Source organism: Zootoca vivipara, chromosome 2 (genome assembly GCF_965207765.1).
Source record: "Zootoca vivipara chromosome 2, rZooViv2.hap1.1, whole genome shotgun sequence".
In the NCBI taxonomy this organism is placed as follows: Eukaryota; Metazoa; Chordata; class Lepidosauria; order Squamata; family Lacertidae; genus Zootoca; species Zootoca vivipara.
This window is the reverse complement of record NC_142584.1, coordinates 113750676-113770958: the sequence shown is the minus strand read 5'-3', so window position 1 is coordinate 113770958 and position 20283 is coordinate 113750676. Positions and strand designations below refer to the sequence as shown.

The 20283-nt window shown below is 48.8% G+C and overlaps 1 protein-coding gene across 1 annotated transcript; it reads left to right on the top strand.

The window, feature by feature from the left end:
* The first annotated feature begins 4306 nt into the window (after positions 1–4306).
* Positions 4307–16050, top strand: LOC118081345 (zinc finger protein RFP). Its single transcript, XM_035107830.3, has 4 exons — positions 4307–4955; positions 7003–7025; positions 10251–10315; positions 14887–16050. Exons 1-4 carry the CDS (start codon positions 4542–4544, stop codon positions 15402–15404), a joined length of 1020 nt encoding a protein of 339 aa, XP_034963721.2. The 5' UTR covers positions 4307–4541; the 3' UTR covers positions 15405–16050.
* The last annotated feature ends 4233 nt before the right edge of the window (positions 16051–20283 follow it).

Below are 20283 nucleotides of genomic sequence, written 5' to 3'. Positions count from 1 at the left end.
TCTTGTTTTCCTTTTGAGATGTCTGATTTGGCAGAGCTCAAAACTCTTAATCCCAGGGTCGTGGGTTTGAGCCCAACGTTGGGCAAAGGTTTCCTGCACTGCAGGGGGTGAGACAAGATGACCCTCAGGACCCCTCACAACTCTGCAATTCTAGGAAATCTTCCTCTCCCCACAATACCGTATGCAGTTGTTAAAATACATGCATCATTGGATTAATAGATGACTAAAAAATGAACCCCTTCACCCACATCAGGCAGGATAGCTCCTTGCTCTAGAGACCTTAGACGGGAAGAAAATGTAAAAGAAAATGAACAGGGTGTCAGCTTCAAATGCCCTCTGCAAATACAGCCTCACCATGTCAGAAATAAACCTCATTGCATTGAGTGGGGCCTCTGCCCAGTTATATGTGTTTCCAGAGGATGCATTAATGTTCCTTATTTACAGGCTGGATTCTGTCTATCGGGGGCATCAAATGGGGTGTCCTCTGGATAATGCTGGACTCCAACTCCCCTCCGACCCCTCCAGCATGGCCAGGGGGCAGAGAGGATGAGAGTTGCAGTCTGGCAGTTTCCAGAAGGGGCCCCATGGGCTGTGCTGCCCTATACATTTTGCAGGGCACCTTCCCTGTGTTCCTCAATCCCACCCCAAATACACAATGCTTCCCCAATGAGTGTCTTTTCAGCACCAGGTGCATCTGATTTCTCTCCTGGATACTAGCAGCTGGAACAAGAAATGCCTTTGGAATCAACCCCTCTCAAAGATCAGGCAGGACTCACTCTGACTCCACTATCAGGGCTGCTGATTACTGAACAGTGAAGCGTGCTCTCCTTTCCCTGCATTTCCCACAAGGTGGTAGCACATCTAAGAATAAAGACACCTTCCTCCCCCCACCTGCCTGAGGGCCGCCTTCCCTATATGATGTTGGCCTCATTAGTGTGTCATCCTACGTTTCCCTGTGAGCCTCCTCTCACCCCGTGGAAGGACACAAAAGGGGCGCATTTGGTCCAGCGCCCAAGAGGGGCCACCCAGACGCCTATGGGAAACCTGCAAGGAGGACCAGAGAGCAAAACCAGCCTCCCCCCCCCTGCAGCCTCCAGCAACCGATTTTACAAGCATGGGCACCAAATTTGTTGGGGGGGGGGCAGATAAGCCATGATCCCCTCCACCTTCGGCTTGGTTTTATCACTTGCCTTCGTTCACCTCCCGCACCTTTCCCTGCTCCTTGCAGGGGGCACGCACCCCTTGCCCCGGGCACCCTGAGCTGGGGGTCCTGCCTGCTGCCCACCCCCACTGCGGACAGGCAACACCACACAGAGAGCAGCAGGAAAGATGGGCAGCACCAGGTGAGCAAAGGGTTATGGCTGCTGCCACCACACAAGAAATTAACACATGAGACTCTGCCCTCGCCTACGGGGATCATAGCTGCCAAGTTATCCCTTTTTTAAGGGATTTTCCCTTATGCTGAATAGGCTTCCTCGTGAGAAAAGGGAAAACTTGGCAGCTATGACGGGGATCTGGCCATCAGCAGTTCTCAGAGGGACCCCCCTGCAGATCAATAGAATATTTTGCAATATCTGTGGGTCATCTTAGCTATCAAAGGTGTTGAGTAGTTTTTGAGCAGTCCAGGATTCTGTTAATGGTTCTGGGTTTTCCTTCTCTGCGGGAAATAACTTTGGAGTTCCCGGGCTATCAGTATAGAGATCATGGCTAACCGGTCCACCTGGGAAATGGGTGTGAATATTAAAGTTTCCTGTGATTTTTACATTTCATGTGCATTCTCGAGTTCTTTGGCAATTGCTTGTAGACCCACTGGGGTAGCTGTAGGATGTTTTGGCAATGTGGCAGTTCGAGGAACGCAACGAGACATTTTACATTGTGGTACAGTAATAAAACGATATCAAGCATTGGGGTGGAAAAATAAAACAATGGTCCTAAAAGTGTGATTGAATTATAAGCACTAAAAACCAGATCAGTTGCTACTTATTATATAACATCGTTTCAAGAGAAGACACATTTCTTCCACAGAGTTTAGGATACAAAGCATTAAAGGAATACACGTTACAAATTTAAGGTTACAATTTAACTTGGGAGATTACACGCAACACACGGAACGAGAGAGCTATATTCTTAACTGAAAGGTATATCAGAAAAAAAACTCAAAATGAATACATTCAGATACAAGGAATACATTTTTCAAATATAAGGTACAGTATTTAAATTAAGAAGTAAGGATCAGAAACACTCAGGTGTTATAAAATCATATTTGGGGGGGTTGCAGGACACCATTACTAATGAACAGAGAGGGGTGACCGAACCTGACAGCTGCAGTTACCCAGAATCCCTCTCAACACCACCTTCTTCGCCTCTGCTCCACTCCAGAGACCCCCACCCCTCCCGCTTGGACTCAACCCTGCCTTAAGGAAGGCTTAAGGATCAGCATATGCACACATTTCCACATGACTAGCAACTTGGGAGCCATAATTCGCTGTCAATGGTATCTCATTCACAATGGAAGACTCCTCTGAACAAAAGACAGTGATCAACTCTTATGAAAATGTTAATTTCTCTTTGTGTTTAGGAATTCACACCTGGGAGGGGTGATAGGAGGACTAGGAGAGGTGTCAAAAGTGCTCAGATTTCTACCTTGAACCCTCCTTTTTTGTGAGGTATTGATTACATAGCTGTGATGTAGGAATGATGTATTGGGGGGCGTTTCTTGGTGATGGGGAAACTGATAAAAGTGGAGGTTCTCTTTTGTTCTGGTTTCCTTCCTTGTTCTCCTGCGTGAGGGGAAGGACCCTGTTGCAACAGCAAATAAAGGCTTTGCTTCTCAAACTTCTCTGGTTGGCCTCTGTTATATATTCTCCGATCGATGGAGAACCCAATAAGGCTCTTGTGTACCCCATAAGGGAATAAGAGCAGATTTTTGCTTAGAACACAGGTTTTATGAGGAGGGGGCAAACACACTCTGGTGATATAGGGTTTCGAGTTCTTAGGAAAAAGATTTATTGGCAAATCCTTAGGCATGAGGATAAATTGAGACTAAATTGCTCGGCTTTCGCTACATGGTTCGTTTTAAGCAGGGTAATTGACAGGAATTTCACGCCTATTGTTCCTATTATTCTTATCAGGAGCTGCTGTCACCAAGTCCTCAGCGAGTTAAGGGGCCATGCTAAGAGAGCTGAGGGCCGATTCACAACTTTGAGGCTCATTTCAGAGGCTCATTGACAGATGCAAATCTGTTTCCTATGGTGGAAGCGAGGAAACTGAAGCTTCGCTATTCGGTGATTCTGGGCTTCCCTTTTGGCGGTTTTTGATATAGCCTAAAATATAGCTTTTTATTCCCCTCTCTGTCCATGGGTCCACTCCTACATTTGGCATAGGATTTCCCGATCAGCTGTCGGAAAGCTGAGACGTGGAAGTGGCAGGTCAAAGCGCTTCATCCAATTTCTCCAGGGACTTCCAGATTGGGTTGTTGCCATGTGCTGTGCGTGGGGCTGCCTTTGGAGGCGACTAGCAGCCAGATCCCTGAGTAGGGTTACCGCTGGTACCCCTAGAAACCCTAAAACAGCTGCATTGGCTGCTAGGATGTTTCTGGGCTTAATTTAAAGTGCTCAGGCTAGTGTTTAAAGCAGTGCTTCGCACAAGTGGATAGTACTGCCCCCTGGGAAAGGGGAGGGGGCATTACATAGGCGGGCGCTAAGAGGCAGGGGGGAGCTGGTGATGGAAATGACTCTGCCCAGCGGCCATTCTCGGACCTGGTGCTGTCTCTTGAACTGCAAAGACGCGGCTGGCGCGGTCTTGTTACTAGAACTTCCTTCCTGGCGGTGAGGTCGCGTTTGCAGTGAAACAGCAGCAGGCGATGGTATCATAGCTGCCAAGTTATCCCTTTTTTTAAGAGATTTTCCCTTATGCTGAATAGGCTTCCTCGTGAGAAAAGGGAAAACTTGGCAGCTATGGATGGTATAGACGTGCAGCGTCAGGCCTTTACAGGCAGGGGGCTCTAGGATCGCACCTTCGTCGCCAGTGTTAAATACGCAGCTTGAAAGGAAGCCGAGTCAGCATGGTACTTTGCAGATCGTTTGTTAACACATAAGCAGCTCCAACTAGAACTCACTCTGTTAAACTCCACCAGAGAACAACAACAAAAACCCACCAAGACTCTAATAGTTCGCGCGCTTATTTCTCATTGGAGCGTTCGCCTACCACACACTTCAGGGATTGGCTGGGTCGCGCCAGGATGCGGACCCTGATTGGTGGTCGAAGGACACTGAGCCCAATACGTAACAGCTACCAGATGTGATTTGACACTGGATTTGTTGGCGTTGTTTTTAAAAAAGGGGAGGATCCATGTAGACCCGCGTTTTACCCTTTTCCGGAGTCTCCCCAGCACTGGATCAGGCAGGATCGGCAGAAGGATATTTTATTATTTTGTTGCATAGTCCTGGGGACTTTACTGAGTCTTTTCCAGGAAAGGAAAGTTCAAGTTGCGGAAAACTGAGAAAGCGAAGCTTAACTCAGCTCTTTGGCGTCAGGGAGCCATGTCTGCTGCTGGGGATCTCATCCAGCGTCTCCGTGATGAAGCCACGTGCTCCATCTGCCGGGATTACTTCAAGGATCCAGTGCACATCCCAGGGTGTGGCCACAACCTCTGCCGATCCTGCTTGATCGAGTGCTGGGGGGAATTGGAGGCAGAGGCTTCCTGCCCCCAGTGCAGAAAAACATTCCAGAGAAGAAGCCTCATCCCCAACTGGAATTTGCCGAATGTGGTAGAAATAGCCAAGAATTTCAGCCTTCAAGAGGGAAAGGGAGAAGGAGTCTGTAAGAAGCACCGGAAGCTCCTGAAGCTTTTCTGCAAAGTCCACGAAGCCCCCATCTGCGTGGTGTGTGTCAAATCAAAGGAACATAAAAACCACAAGGCGATTCCTCTGGAGGAGGCTTTGGACGAATACAAGGTAGGAGATCCCTGGATCTTGAGGGGGAGAAACAGCTGTCGATTCAGGTCCGAAGTAGGCATGGCATGAATTGGTAGTTGTTTATTACATAAAAAGCAGCCAAAGGGAAGCCTGAGGTCTGGGAGGAGGGAGTTGAAGTCTTTCTCTCTGCCAGGGGGACAAAGGGATCTTCCCTTGAAATACTCACAGCAGCTTCAAATATTTGAAGTGGAACCTTGGTAGGGAGAGAAAGGGTTAACCTCATCCGCATCCCCCAGCAAGGTTGCTTTGTACCTATGAAGAACACTGCAAATGTAAATCCCACATACACAACTAAGTACATGTCTCTTTTGGCTACCAGGATGCTTCCTCAATGCCCTGCAGAGCAGAGAGCAGCAAGGGGTCAGCTGGGGGGTGGGACCATAGCTGCCAAGTTTTCGCTTTTCTCGAGAGAAAGCCTATTCAGCATAAGGGAAAATCCCTGTAAAAAAGGGATAACTTGGCAGCTATGGGTGGGACTCGTGGCCAGGAATTGACCAGAGGGTGCAGGATCCCCCCAAAATCTGTTGAATGAATATTTAGGAGTGGGGGTGGAAGCACCTAGTGGTGGGGAGCACACTTATTCTGGGGGTGCTGTGGGGCCTGTGCAATGAGGTTGGGGGGGGGGGTGAGGATCTCCTCCCATCCCAAATAGCAAAGGACTCAGTGGTTCAGAGTAGCATCTGCAAAGACAGGGGGGAAAGATGACTTTTCCATGACAACTCAGAATTGGACCTGTGCTATTATATAAAAAAGATAAAATTCTACTTCTGCTGCAGAATAAACTTTTTTAAAAATGACTTTCAATCCCTTTTAAAATAATTCACTTGTTCTACTACAGTGGTGCAAAAATGCTCCTGTGCCATGCAATGTCAATAGTGCGAAAAAATAGTAAAGATAATGAAATGAAGCTGGCCCCTTTGAACTTGTGGGGTGACCAGACAGCAATCTTCTGATTGAAGGAGCTACTTAGGTTGATTCTGGCTGCAACAAGAACTACTTTGGCCCAGAAATGGAAGAAGCTGCAGCATTTAAATCTCCCCTGGTGGTCCAGGCACATGTGGGTTCTGGCTACTTCAGATAAAATAACTGACAAGTAGCAGTAAACCTGAATTGCCATCTGACCCAATTAAGTGTCAAAGCAGCTGGGTCAAGAGGAAGGGTGGAAAAGCCCTAGGCTTGCAGAAGAGGGGCTTGGAATGGGTGAAGTTTTGAGAAGCGCTGCTCTATTCCTGTATCTCTAGCCTCTTGAGAGGGGCTTGAAATGGGCTTTTTCAGAACTGCTGATTTATCCCTGTTAATCTAGCCTCTTGGACTGACCTCACTATCTCTTTGATGCTCAACTGATACACCCCAGGTTGGATCCTGCCTCACCCTTTCCTCCTCCTCCTCCTCTTCCCACTTGCTAGAACTCTCCTCGGACAAGACAAAGGAGCAAGCATGGCTGCCTTTGCTCTTCTCCAGACTAGTTACAGTGGTACTTTGGGTTAAGAACTTAATTCATTCCGGAGGTCTGTTCTGAACCTGAAACAGTTCTTAACCCGAGGCTAATGGGGCCTCCTGCTGCTGGCGCGCGATTTCCATTCTCATATTGAGGTAAAGTTCTCAACCCGAGGTACCACTAGAAAACTTTTCCATCCCAGTTCTGCAGTGGTTTTCAACTAGTGTGCTGTGGCACCTTGGGGTGCCTTGAATGATGCTCAGGGGTGCCACTGGAAACACTGGCCTCTTCCCTCTTGCCTTCCCTCTCTCCTCAAATGTCCTCTGGAGTCTCTGCCTCCCAAAGGCTTGTGCAGCTGTTTGTTGCAACAGCCCTGGCCACAAGATCCCCAGGCGAATGGCGCCTGTGGGGTTAGGAATGGACAGACAAGTCCCAGGCCCCTGTGGGGCAGTGTGAGGAGGCATTTCTTTTGGGGCAGTGGAGGGGGGCAGACTGACATCCGAGGGCCAGGCTGTTCCTCCACTCTGAGGGGGTCTTCCTAGTGTGGCCTGTGGTGTGCAGTAAATTCCCTTCTCTTTTTCCCTTTAGGATATGAGAAGCACCTTGCAGAGGTAAGTGGATCTGGCTCATTCCCATTAGCATCACTCCATCAGGCTGGGATGCAAGAACCTAAAAATAGCCCTCCAGGGGTTGCAGGGGAGAGACTGTAGGACTCACTCCCTGCAGCATCTCACGGGTAAAAGTAGAGCCCCCTCTTTTGAACTTGTAGCCCCCCCCATTCTCCCTCCAAGGTTCAAGGTCAACTGCCTCCTCCCTCCCCACATCACTTCACCCAGGGATGGGGGCTCTTTTCTTTCTCTTGACTTTCTGTTCATGGACTTTTTGGTAATTTCAAATATCTAGAAGATAAAGTCCCAAAGATGCTTGGGAAGAGCTTAGGACGTACCAATAGATTTCCATGTCCAACTCGAAGCCCCCCAACTCTGTTAATTCAGCCCCTTTGAGGCTCTTAGGGAGGGAAGGTCTGTTGGTCTAGAATAGGTGGGTTCTTTTTCATGGAAGCCTTTCTAGCGTGAGAGGCTGAAGGTGGTCTGGAGTGTGAGGTGAAAGTCAGGTTGTTTGATGCCTCTGATGGGAGAGTCCAATTGGGCATGGAGTTGTGTCCTTCCTGGGTGAGAGAGGGGGGCAGGAAGGGTGGAGGTTGTTCTCCTTGACTGCTGGGCAGCTTTGGACATCACTCCCATCCTCTGGAGAGGTTCAGGGAGGGAGGGATTGCAGGCATTCCACCTCAGAGCTTTGGTTCTTACATCCTGGGACCTTCCTAAAAAGTTGTTATGGGGCAGCATCATTGGAAGCCATGGGAGCCCTACAGTGGTGTCGCTTCGGGTTACATCTTGCCCCTTGTGCTGTTTAGCATCCTTACGAAGCCACTGACAGCTGTCCTCAGGGGTTTTGGACATGGGCGTAGGCAAGGGGGGGCAGAAGGGGGCAGCTGCCCCCCCTAGAAGCAAAAAATTAATGTATTTTACAGACCATAACCAGCACTTTTCCCCTCCAAAAACTGAAGTGGAAAGGGCTTTGCTTTAGCAAGAGCAGCTAAGTCTCCGCTTGCTGGGGGGGTGGGGGACACAGCTGTAACAAAAACACATCAAATAAATAAAGCAAAGTGGCTACCAGTAGTTAAGCAGTTAAGACAATGGAGCATATATCCCCAGGCAAGATTCGATAGCTGACAATTTCACCCTATTGTTCTTAAGTGGGAGTTGTTAATGAGCATTCAGGAGCATTAAGAGTTCTATTGGCGATTTAATGAGGGTGCAGACTCAGAGGATTCAATTTGACTAAGGTGGCTCTGCAAGGCTAAAAGGAAGTGAATAAGAAAGGGGGGGCTGTAGCTTTGACAGACACAGTGATGTTTATGAAAAGCAGTGGTGTTCCAGTCTGCCCCTCCTCCTGCATCTGTATACTGTAAATCAGGGGTGGCCACCTCCCAAGAGACTCTGATCTACTCACAGAGTTTAAAACTGGGGGTGATCTATGCCCTTTGGGGGGGGTTCAGGTCAAAGCTGTTGAGTTTTTTTAAGGAAGGGAAGCCCTGTTTTTTGGGGTTTAGGTCAAACTTGTTGAGCTTCTTTTAGGAGGGAGGGAGGCCCATTTTTGTTTAGGGCTTCAGGTCATAGTTCAACTTTTTTTAGGGAGGAGGAAAATTTTGGGTGAGCTTTTTTTAGGGGTGCCAGTGACCTACCAGTGATCTACCACAGACATCCAGTGATCTACTGGTAGATCACAATCTACCTGTTGGACGTGCCTGCTGTAAATCAAGCAGAGAGAAAGCTGCTTACAAGGCTCCTGTACATGCAGAGTTCCAGCATCACAGCGTCACCCAGAGGCACCCACAAATATGAGTTATCCCTCTCTCTATTTCTTCCTTCCTTCCCTCTTCCATCCTTAATAAAATACTGGGGGGGGGAGATAAGCCCCACATAGAAAGCCCATCAACATGGGGGGATGACTCTTTCAAATACGGTATTTACCAGTAATTGGGGGGGGGGGAGGGGAGAGGCACCTAGGCCTCTAGGAGTTGGCTGCTATGCCTAGGAGTAGGACAATTCAAGAAAGCAGAATGATGCATATGCTATGGTAATATATCAATAGAATCATAGAATTGTAGTCGGAAGGGACCACAAGGGTCATCTAGTCCAACCCCCTGCAATGCAGGAATGTTTTCCTAAGGTGGGGCTTGAACCATGGTTGAAATATTATGCTGATATGCAGCAACGCCTCGGAGCCGTCGTGGCTGCGGCCATGCCTTGCCTCGCCCTTGCCCGCCCTGCCACCCCCTCTCGCCTGCCCGACCCTCCCGTCCTCTTGCTGCAGAGTTCCAACATCACAGCGTCATCCAGAGACACCCACAAATATGCGTTATCCCTCTCTCTATTTCTTCCTTCCTTCCTTCCCTCCCTCTTCCATCCTTAATAAAATACGGGGGGGGGCAGATAAGCCCCACATAGAAAGCCCATCAACATGGGGGGATGACTCTTTCAAATATGGTATTTACCAGTAATTGGGGGGGGGGAGAGGCACCTAGGCCTCTAGGAGTTGGCTGCTATGCCTAGGAGTAGGACAATTCAAGAAAGCAGAATGATGCATATGCTATGGTAATATATCAATAGAATCATAGAATTGTAGTCGGAAGGGACCACAAGGGTCATCTAGTCCAACCCCCTGCAATGCAGGAATTTTTTTCCTAAGGTGGGGCTTGAACCATGGTTGAAATATTATGCTGATATGCAGCAACGCCTCGGAGCCGTCGTGGCTGCGGCCATGCCTTGCCTCGCCCGCCCTGCCATCCCCTCTCGCCTACCCTCCCGTCCTCTCCAGCCAAGCAGGGTAGCCGCCAACGCTGCCAGCCCCAGAAGCACAAGGTGGCCGCTGCCGCCGCCACCGCCACAATGTCATCAGGCCCGCTGGCCTGTAGCCCCGCCCACTTTCCCACTTCATGGCCCCTCCCCTCCCGTGCCTTGGCCCCTCCCCTGAACGACCATGGCTTGCCCCCCCTAGTTTTGATCCTGGCTACGCCCCTGGTTTTGGACTGAGGTCTCCCCAATCTGTGGTGGACACCCAGCTTTATCCCGCTTTTCCATCTCAGTCAGGGCAGGAAGTTGAAATGCTTGGAGGTGGGTGATGGACTGGATGTGAGTCACGAGTTGAAGCTGAATCCTGAAAATTACCTATTGGGAAATAAACTTCCACTTGGTTCATTTTATTGAAATCACCTGTAATAATTAGGGAGACAGCGTCACAATGGGGCCATTCATTGTTTTTCTTTTCACCAGGTATGAGAAAAGAGAGAGTCCAGAGAAGCCACTGCCTTTCCCTCCAAGCTTGAAACAATTCAAAGGTAATAAATAATGGCTGCCAGGATTTCACACTGGGAATTCTATTTCTTCAGAAGTGAACATGCCAGGCACTTATTGCATGGAACTGAGTACAATTTCACAGGAGGGGTGGGCTCTGATATTTCATGGGTGTTGAACCCTCTGGCCTGCAGACTTTGGGACCCCCATCAATGGTGTAGCTCTGGGTAACAGTTCTCTATTGGTGTTTGGGTTCTTTGTCTGTTCCATGAATGAACTGGGAGGGGGTTTGAAGGCTTGGATTGGGGGCAGAGCTTGTCCCTGCGAAGAACCTGCACACCAGTCGTGAGTTCCATTCCTGCGTATGGACTATTATCCTGGTTTCCCCCTCGATTTTTTAGATTTTGCTTTATTTCATAAAATTTATATACTGCTTGATGGTAGGGAAAAGCCTCAGAGCCTTACAATATAACAACAACAACAACAACAACAACAACAACAACAACAACAACAACAACAACATTAATTTCATTATTTATACCCCGCCCATCTGGCCGGGTTCCCCCAGCCACTCTGGGTGGCTATTAAAATACAGAAATCCATCAAACATTAAAAGCTTCCCTAAACAGGGCTGCCTTATGATGCCTTGAATATCTTACAAAAGCCCTCAAGGCGAATCCTGCAGGGTCAGTCCAATGTCCCTCTTGTTGAGTTCTCCTGCATAGGAAACCTCCCTTGCATTTTGTTTTCCCTCCACACAATATGGAGAGATTCTTTTGGAGGTTCTCGAGATTTGCTTGGATTTCCCCCTAGTGAAGTGTGTTCAAAAGGGTACCCACAAGCACCCAGTCCCTCCTCCACCTCCTGCCAGGCTGGTCTCCCAACAGCAGAGCCAAGGCCTGAGCTGCCTCTTCCTCAGAGTTTCAACCTCACCAGCCATTTCTTGTGGTTCAGCCATCCCAATCTCCTCAGAGTTCCCACAGTTCTTATGAGATCAGCCCCATTCCATGAGAGAGGACTTCCCATTACACCAGACCCTTGGAGTTCCATGGCAAAGCTCTGCCGATTCTTCCTCTGCAATCTAGTTTGTCAGCATATTTGGAAATTCCAGTTTCAACAACTTTTCCCCACCAGCTTACTTGGGGCAGATGTTAAACCTTCCTCCAGCCCTCCAGTTCGGATCCCCATTTCATTCGTGGATTTTGAATGATTGTATTCTGCCATTTTCTAGTATGGTTTATCATTTCTGATTTTCCCACGAAATCATGGAATAGCAGAGTTTGAAAGGATCCCAAGGATCATCTAGTCCAACCCCCTGAAAGGCAGGAATTACAGCTAAACACGTTAGTTGTTTTAATTCCTTGGGCCTAGTGATATTAAATCTCAAGAATAAACTTTTGGAGAATATTTAACACCACTACTTAGGCCTTTGCAATTATTTGTTCTATGATTTTAATTTTTGCTTGAAATAAGGAAACAACAGATGCTATGTTATGGTGATGTTTTGTAAAAAAAGATTTATTTTTTTAAGCTATTGCATTGTAGCCTGTTAAGCCTGTCTTTTTGCTTCCTCAGATGTTCAGTCATTCAGAAATCTCCAGAGAGTTAAATTTCACATGGAGATCCCACTTCACCGGGGGGGGGGGGAATAGTGTTTCATGGGGGGGGGTCAAGAGTCTGTTCTATACAACTTGACTCTAGCCCCTGCTGTTTGTACCACAAAGGCAGAGAGGGTGGACTTGAAGATGCAGAGGGGGCGAGATAAATTACCCAGAAGGATCAGACTGAGTAGGGAAGAGTTTCATTCCTGCCTAGAGTTGGGTTCTTTTTCCATGTGACATTTTCCAGGACTGGTTGCCATGTGTCCTCTTTTTCTCGGACTAGCAGCATCTTCAGCTTGCGACATACTGTATAAAAACCTTTTCTTGTGGATGAACTTAAGGGACGCTGGCTCAGCTAAAAGATCTTAGAGGAGGAGTCCCGGAGAGCAAGAGTTAACATCCCCCTGCCCTTAAGGAGAGTCCATATGTACATGTTTAACAGTTTAATAAATTGTTCTGTGCACACTTGCATTCACAAAGATGTGAACAGGAGCCCAAGTACTTTCATGTGGCAAGCGAGGGAGTAATACTTATTATTATTATTATTATTATTTTGAAAGTTAAGAACATTGCCACCATGGGAGCCGGGCTGGGGTGGGGGAGTGCTAGAGTCCTATCTATTCAAGTTGCATGGGATCAATTCCAAACTGTTACCTCCAAGGATGTGGACAGGCTGCTTGGATGAGTGAAACCAACCACCTGTCTCCTTGATCCTTGCTTATAAAAGCTAGCCGGTAAGGACTGGGCGATGGGCTTTGCGGAATGGTGAATGCTTCTCTCTGTGTGGGAGCCTTCCCAGACCCGTTGAAAGAGGTGGTTATTAAACCGCTTCTTAAAAAAACATCTTTAGCTGCGGCCAATATGCCCAACTATTGCCCAGGCTCAAATCTTCCATTCTTGGGCAAGGTGATTGAGCAAGTGGTTGCCGAACAACTCCAGGCACGCCTGAAAGAAGCAGACCATTTGGATCCCTTCCAGTCGGGATTCAGGCCTCATCATGGGACTGAAACTGCCTTGGTTGCACTGGTTGGTGATCTCTGGCGAGCTAGGAACAAAGGTGAGAGCTGTTTCCTAGTCCTGCTGGATCTCTCAGCAGCTTTTGACACCATCGACCATAACATCCTTCTGGACCGTCTAGAGGGGTTGGGAGCTGGGGGCACTATTATACAGTGGTTCCACTCTTTCCTCCTGGACTTTGTTCAGAAAGTGGCGGTAGGGGACGAGTGTTCAGACCCCTGGGCTCTCACTTGTGGGTTACCTCAGGGTTCTGTCCTCTTCTCCAAGCTTTTCAACATCTAGCGTGTTTCTCCGAAAATAAGCCATACCCTGAAAATAAGCCACCGTGTGTTTTTTTTAAGGAAAAATAAATATAAGGCGGTGTCTTATTTTTGTAGAAACATGGTACATGCAGCCGCTGAGAGAGATCATCAGGGGGTTTGGGCTGGGTGTTCATCAGTATGCGGATGATACCCAGCTCTACCTCTCTTTCAAATCAGAACCAGTGAAGGTGGTGAAGGTCCTGTGTGAGTGTATGGAGGCGGTTGGAGGATGGATGGCGGCTAACAGATTGAGGTTGAATCCTGACAAAACAGAAGTACTGTTTGTGGGGGGCAGAAGGCGGGCAGGTGTGGAGGACTCCCTGGTCCTGAATGGGGTAACTGTGCCCCTGAAGGACCAGGTGCTTAGCCTGGAAGTCATTCTGGACTCACAGCTGTCCATGGAGGCGCAGGTCAATTCTGTGTCCAGGGCAGCTGTATATCAGCTCCATCTGGTACGCAGGCTGGGACCCTATCTGGCCACAGACTGTCTCACCAGAGTGGTGCAGGCTCTAGTTATGTCGCTTGGACTACTGCAATGCGCTCTATGTGGGGCTACCTTTGAAGGTAACCCAGAAACTACAACTAATCCAGAATGTGGCAGCTAGACTGGTGACAGGGAGCAGCCGCTGAGACCATGTAACACCAGTCTTGAAAGACCTACATTGGCTCCCAGTACGTTTCCGAGCACAATTCAAAGTGTTGGTGCTGACCTTTAAATCCCTAAACGGCCTCGGTCCAGTATACCTGAAGGAGCATCTCCACCCCCATCCTTATGCCCGGACACTGAGGTCCAATGCCGAGGGCCTTCTTGGTAGTGGCACCCGCCCTGTGGAAGGCCCTCCCACCAGATGTCAAAATCTGCTCTTCAAAATACGGCACCCCTACACTTGCCTATCATGAATGTCTCAGCCCCTAACTGGTAACCTTTTGAGTTATTCCCCCCTTTCTCCCAGGGAACTAGTCTTATGGTATATATTAAATCCAAAAGAGAAGCATTGAATAAGCAGTCCTTTGTAAAACTGCCCTGCCACCTGCTTTGTCTTCCCTGGCGGCAAGCCCTAAACTTCCAAGATGGTAGGGAAGAAGGCAAGGGGAGACCAAGTGGGTGAGGGGGATGGAGAGCAGGAATAAACAGTCTCCCCACTTGGTGTGATTTTCACTTGTGGGCCCAGAACATGACCCCTGCGAAAGTGAGGGGACGCCTAAATGTGGTTTTGTGTTGTATTTTTATGCTGTGAACCACCCTTAGACCTATGGATGAAGGGCAGTAGGCAGGTGTGATTATTATTATTATTATTATTATTATTATTATTATTATTATTACGGGGTGTCCTCATCCCCCACCCCAGCCCAGAGGTCCCCAAACGCCAATTCCCACAGATATTGTCAGAGGAAAGCAGCTTCTCTCCTCTCCTGCCTCCTCCAATTCTCTCTTTCTCCTTCGCTAACACAGAAGAGATGAGTAAAAGGTTTACTGGGTGGTTTTTCCTCTTAGAAAATGCCTGGATTGAGAGGAGGGCAGGCACAATACACATCAAATATAAGAAAGTGAAGAAAACTGATTTAAAAAGAAATCCCATTGATCTGAAAGGGAATCTAGGGGTTTTGGTTGTGTTTTTTTTAAACAAGATGCCCGTTTCTGTCTCTTGGCTGACTCTGCCTAATCTTCTCTTTCCCTCCTCTTCTCCCCAACAGCAAATGTGACTCTGGATCCAGACACAGCCCACCCCTGCCTCATCCTGTCCGAGGATCGGAAAAGTGTCAGATTGGAAGAGGAAGTGCAAGACCTGCCTGACAATCCTGAGAGATTCAATTGTTGGCCTTTTGTGTTGGGACGTGAGGGATTCACAGCAGGCAGACATTTCTGGGAAGTCAATGTGGAAAGTGGGGAAGTGTGGACTATGGGGGTCGCCAGGAAGTCTGTGAGGAGAAAGGGCTACTTCTTCATAAGCGCTGAGGGAGGAATCTGGGCTCTGGGGAAGTGGGGAGGCAAGTTCTGGGCCCGCACTTCCACTAGTTACTCTCGTATGTCCCTGAATGAGGATCCCAGGAGGATCCGGGTGACTCTGGACTATGAAGGGGGACGTGTGTCTTTTTATGACGCTGACTCAGGATCCAAACTCTACACGGTCTCAGGAGCCTCGTTCTCTGGAGAGACCCTCCTCCCTTTCTTTGAGCTGGATGACATTAAAGCCCACCTCAGTATCTCCTGAAGACACTAAATTTGCCTCTCAGGCCCATTAGATATTTCTATCCAGACAGAGTGATGGATATAAAAAACATTTACCCGCCAAGAGCACGTTAGGCAGTTTTTCAAGGGCCCTTTGAGAGGATTCATTCCACTCAAAATAAGCAGAAATAACAAAACAAAAATGGGTTGCTGTTGCTTTGCATTTTCTTTCCTTTTCCCAGAATTCCCTCTGCAGCTTCTTAAAGAGACAGTCACACTTTTAAGAGTCCTAATAAATTCAATCTTATTTTCCTTTTGAGTTGTCTGATTTGGCAGAGCTCAAGACTCTTAATCCCAGGGTCGTGGCTTTGAGCCCAACGTTGGGCAAAGGTTTTCTGCACTGCAGGGGGTGAGACTAGATGACCCACGGGGACCCCACAACTGCAATTCTAGGAAACCTTCCTCTCCCCACAATATATTATGCCGCTGTGAAAATTCATGCATCATTGGATTAATAGATGACTAAAAATGAACCCCTATCAGGCAGGATAGCTCCTTGCTCTGGAGACCTCAGACGGGAAGAAAATGTAAAAGAAAATGAACAGGGTGTTAGCTTCAAATGCCCTATGCAAATAGAGCCTCGAAATCTCCACACTTTGACAGAAATAAACCTCATTGCATTGAGTGGGGCTTCTGCCCAGTTGAATGTGTTTCGAGTGGATGCATTAACATTCCTTATTTACAGGCTGGATTCTGTCCATCGGGGGCATCAAATGGGGTGTCCTCTGGATAGTGCTGGACTCCAACTCCCGATTGACCCATCCAGCATGGCCAGGGGGCAGAGAGGATGGGAGCTGCAGTCCGGCAGCTTTTGAAAGGTATGCTACCCTATAGATTACGCAGGGCACCTTCCCTGTGTTCCTCAATCCCACCCCAAATACACAATGCTCCCCCAAGGAGCGTCTTTTCAGCACCAGCTGCATCTGATTTCTCTCCTGGGATACTAACAGCTGGAACAAGAAATGCCTATGGAATCAACCCCTCTCAAAGATCTGGCAGGACTCACTCTGGCTCCACTATCAGGGCCACTGACTACTGACCGGTGAAGCCTGCTCTCCTTTCCCTGCGTTTCTCATGGGGTGGTGGCACATGACGGAATAAAGACACCTCCCCCCCACCTGCTTGTGGGCCACCTCCCTCCCCTTTATGTTGTTGGCCTCGTTTGTATGTCATCCTAAGTTTCCCTGTGAGACTCCTCTCACCCCGTGGAAGGACACAAAAGGGGCCCACTTGGTCCAGCGCCCAAGAGGGGCCACCAAGACCCCTCGTGTGGAAAACCTGCAAGGAGGACCAGAGAGCAAAACCAGCCTGCCCCCACCCTCTTTGTCTGCTGCACCTACATAGCTTTGGCCTGGGATCCTTTCAGCTGTCATTTCTGAAGATTAAACCTGGGGTCTTGTGCAGCGAATGCTGGATGCTGCCTTGAACCCCACCAGGCTTCTGCTCTCCCTAGCTCAGCATTATCACCTCCCTCTGGCTTCTCCAGTGTGGCACCCATGGGTGCCGTGGCACCCGCAATGTCCCACCAATGCGCTTGCCAGGCGTGCACGTGCTGCTGCTGGCGCACGGCAGCCCCATGGGCCACTGTGTGCGAGCAGCAGCCGGGCTGGCGCTGCTGCTCCCGCGGCAACCCTACGCGGGAGCAGCAACACCAGCCTGGACGGACCACACATGCGTTGTGACGTTGTGACGCATGCATCACGACGCCCTGCCCCCAGGGGCCGCCTCCGCTGGGCAGCCAAGCGGCAAGGTTCATCACTGATGGGAGACTTATGCCTGGCTGAGCCGGGAACCAGCCTAAGCTGCTCAGCCCAGCAGATCTGAGCACAGGATTGTGAGAGTCTGGTAGTTCTTTTTCTTATTGACATCTGGTGGGAGGAAATTAAAAACAGAATAAGAAATTAAGTGGTTTATAAATGCTTTCACATAGGTTTAAAGCTGGTTGGCACTTGACCCCTGCAGTTCTTTCCATTGCTTTCGCAGCGAATGTCTTGAGAAAACCTCACCAGCTTCACCAAGGGAAATCCAGGCTGGATTTCCCTTGGTGAAGCTGGTGAGGTTTTCTCAAGACATTCGCTGCGAAAGCAATGGAAAGAACTGCAGGGCTCAAGTGCCAACCAGCATTTATAAACCACTTAATTTCTTATTCTGTTTTTAATTTCCTCCCACCAGATGTCAATAAGAAAAAGAACTACCAGACTTTTAGAGGACATCTGAAGGCAGCCCTGTTTAGGGAAGCTTTTAATCTTTAAGAAATTAGTGTATTTTAATATTTCTGTTGGAAGCCGCCCAGAGTGCCTGGGGAAACCCAGCCAGATGGGCGGGGTATAAATAATATATTATTATTATTATTATTATTATTATTATTATTATTATTATTATTATTATTTTATTATTATAAAAACCTCTTAAACGTTGCACAATATAAAATCAGCATTAATCATAAAACATAAATGGTGTAAAAGCATATGAAAACAAGTAAAACGAGGAATTCAGGAAATTCCTTTAAAAAAATAATCCACGCCTAGTTACCTTCCCTGGAAGGAGTTAAAACCAATAAGAAGCTCTGGTTGCCAGAGAGGACTGAAAAGAGGGGACTGTAAATAGTGCAAAGTCCCTTCCTGTTCTCCTTCCTTCATCCCCCCTCCTCCCCACCCCCTACCCTATGCCCGGGAGCCTGTAGCTTTTGAATTTTTCTACCTTCAGCTCTTGAGTTAATGTGATGCTGCCTTATGAAGTATTTGCAGCAGATCTCAAGTGCAGGTAATTTTTCAAAAAAAATAAAAAAATTTTAAGGCTTGGATGGGGGTGGGAGGGGAGTGCCCTGTTCATTTTTGCGGGTGGGGAGGAGGAGAAGGAAAAGAAATTAGGACCCTACCCTCAACTCAGGCAGTTCCCCTCTGGTGGGTTTCTGAAAAGCCGTTTGATGTTAAAAAACTTAGCAAGGGGAGAAAAAGCACAGCTGAAATGACTAAAATGGATCCTAGCAAAAGGAGACATAAGGGGAAAAATAGAGATACACACACGCACTAAGGGCGGTGGGAGACTCTATACCTTCCTAGATCAAGGGTGATGAGGAGAAATTTAAGAGCAATTCATGGCAAGGGTATAACCATCGGCTTCCAAGATCCCTAGGTGCATTTGAAGCACATTTTCACCACCCCCATCCCTGAAACCGTGGAATAGTAGATTTTTAAGGGTGCTGAGAAATGTAATTCTGGGGTGTGTGTGTGTTAAACTACAGTTCCCAGGATTATTTGTGGTGTATGTTTGTGGGACGCGGGTGGCGCTGTGGGTTAAACCACTGAGCCTAGGGCTTGCCGATCAGAAGGTCGGCAGTTTGAATCCCCACAATGGGGTGAGCTCCCGTTGCTCGGTCCCTGTTCCTGCCAACCTAGCAGCTCGAAAGCACGTCAAAGTGCAAGTAGATAAATAGGTACCACTCCGGTGGGAAGGTAAACGGCGTTTCCATGCGCTGCTCTGGTTCTCCAGAAGTGGCTTAGTTATGCTAGCCACATGACTTGGAAGCTGTATGCCAGCTCCCTTGGCCAGCTCCTTCAGCCAATAACGCGATATGAGCGCCGCAACCGCAGAGTCGTCTGCGACTTGACCTAATGGTCAGGGGTCCCTTTACCTTTACCTTTATGTTTGTGTGCACTTTAAATGTACACAGCTTGGGTGTCTCCAGACAGGGCACTTTATTGAGCATTCATCCCGACTGGCAATTTAAAGAGCATTCATTTGGAGGTTAGATGATGTTGCATCAAAGCGGGAAGCGGGTTGAGCTATAATTTTGCAACCTGAATTTACCAGTATGCGATTAGAAGCCACCTGCAAAGTAGCAAAGACCTGCAAGCACCCGCTTTCGCTATTTTGCAGGCTGCTGCCACACAATTGACGGGGAGCCATGTTCGATTCCTTGGTGGAAAGGGAACTGCCAGGTAAGCCTGGTACCAATTTCTGAGGGATTCCCCTCCCCCCATGGACTTCCACTGTGTGGCTTAAGTTCTATCACCTTTTTTGCCAGCGAAACCCATGCTGGGTTGCCAGGTCATGTGACCAAGCTGAACAAGTTTAGGATCAGAGTAAGTCCCCCACCATCACTCATTCAGATTGCCCTGTTTCTTCAGGGCCTACACTGGCATGAGCCCTGACTAAGATGGGATGGGAGACAGTAGCGTAGCAAGGTGGAGGCGGTGGGGGCGGTGCGCCCTGGGCTCCTCTCGGGGGGGGGGGCCTCCACTCGGGGCGCCCCTCCCCACCCCTCGCCTCTGCCCGCACGCGCTGCATGCAGTCCGTGCCGGCTGCCCCCAGCCCGTTACGGGCCGCCATGTGCCAGCAGCAGCGCATACTGACTGTGCATGTGCAGCATCCCGGTGCGTATGGAGTGCCCACGCACCGGGATACTACAAATGCGCAGTCAGCACGTGCTGCTGCTGGCGCACGGCAGCCCCATGGGCCACTGTGTGCGAGCAGCAGCCGGGCTGGCGCTGCTGCTCCCGCGGCAACCCTACGCGGGAGCAGCAACACCAGCCTGGACGGACCACACATGCGTTGTGACGTTGTGACGCATGCATCACGACGCCCTGCCCCCAGGGGCCGCCTCCGCTGGGCAGCCAAGCGGCAAGGTTCATCACTGATGGGAGACTTATGCCTGGCTGAGCCGGGAACCAGCCTAAGCTGCTCAGCCCAGCAGATCTGAGCACAGGATTGTGAGAGTCTGGTAGTTCTTTTTCTTATTGACATCTGGTGGGAGGAAATTAAAAACAGAATAAGAAATTAAGTGGTTTATAAATGCTTTCACATAGGTTTAAAGCTGGTTGGCACTTGACCCCTGCAGTTCTTTCCATTGCTTTCGCAGC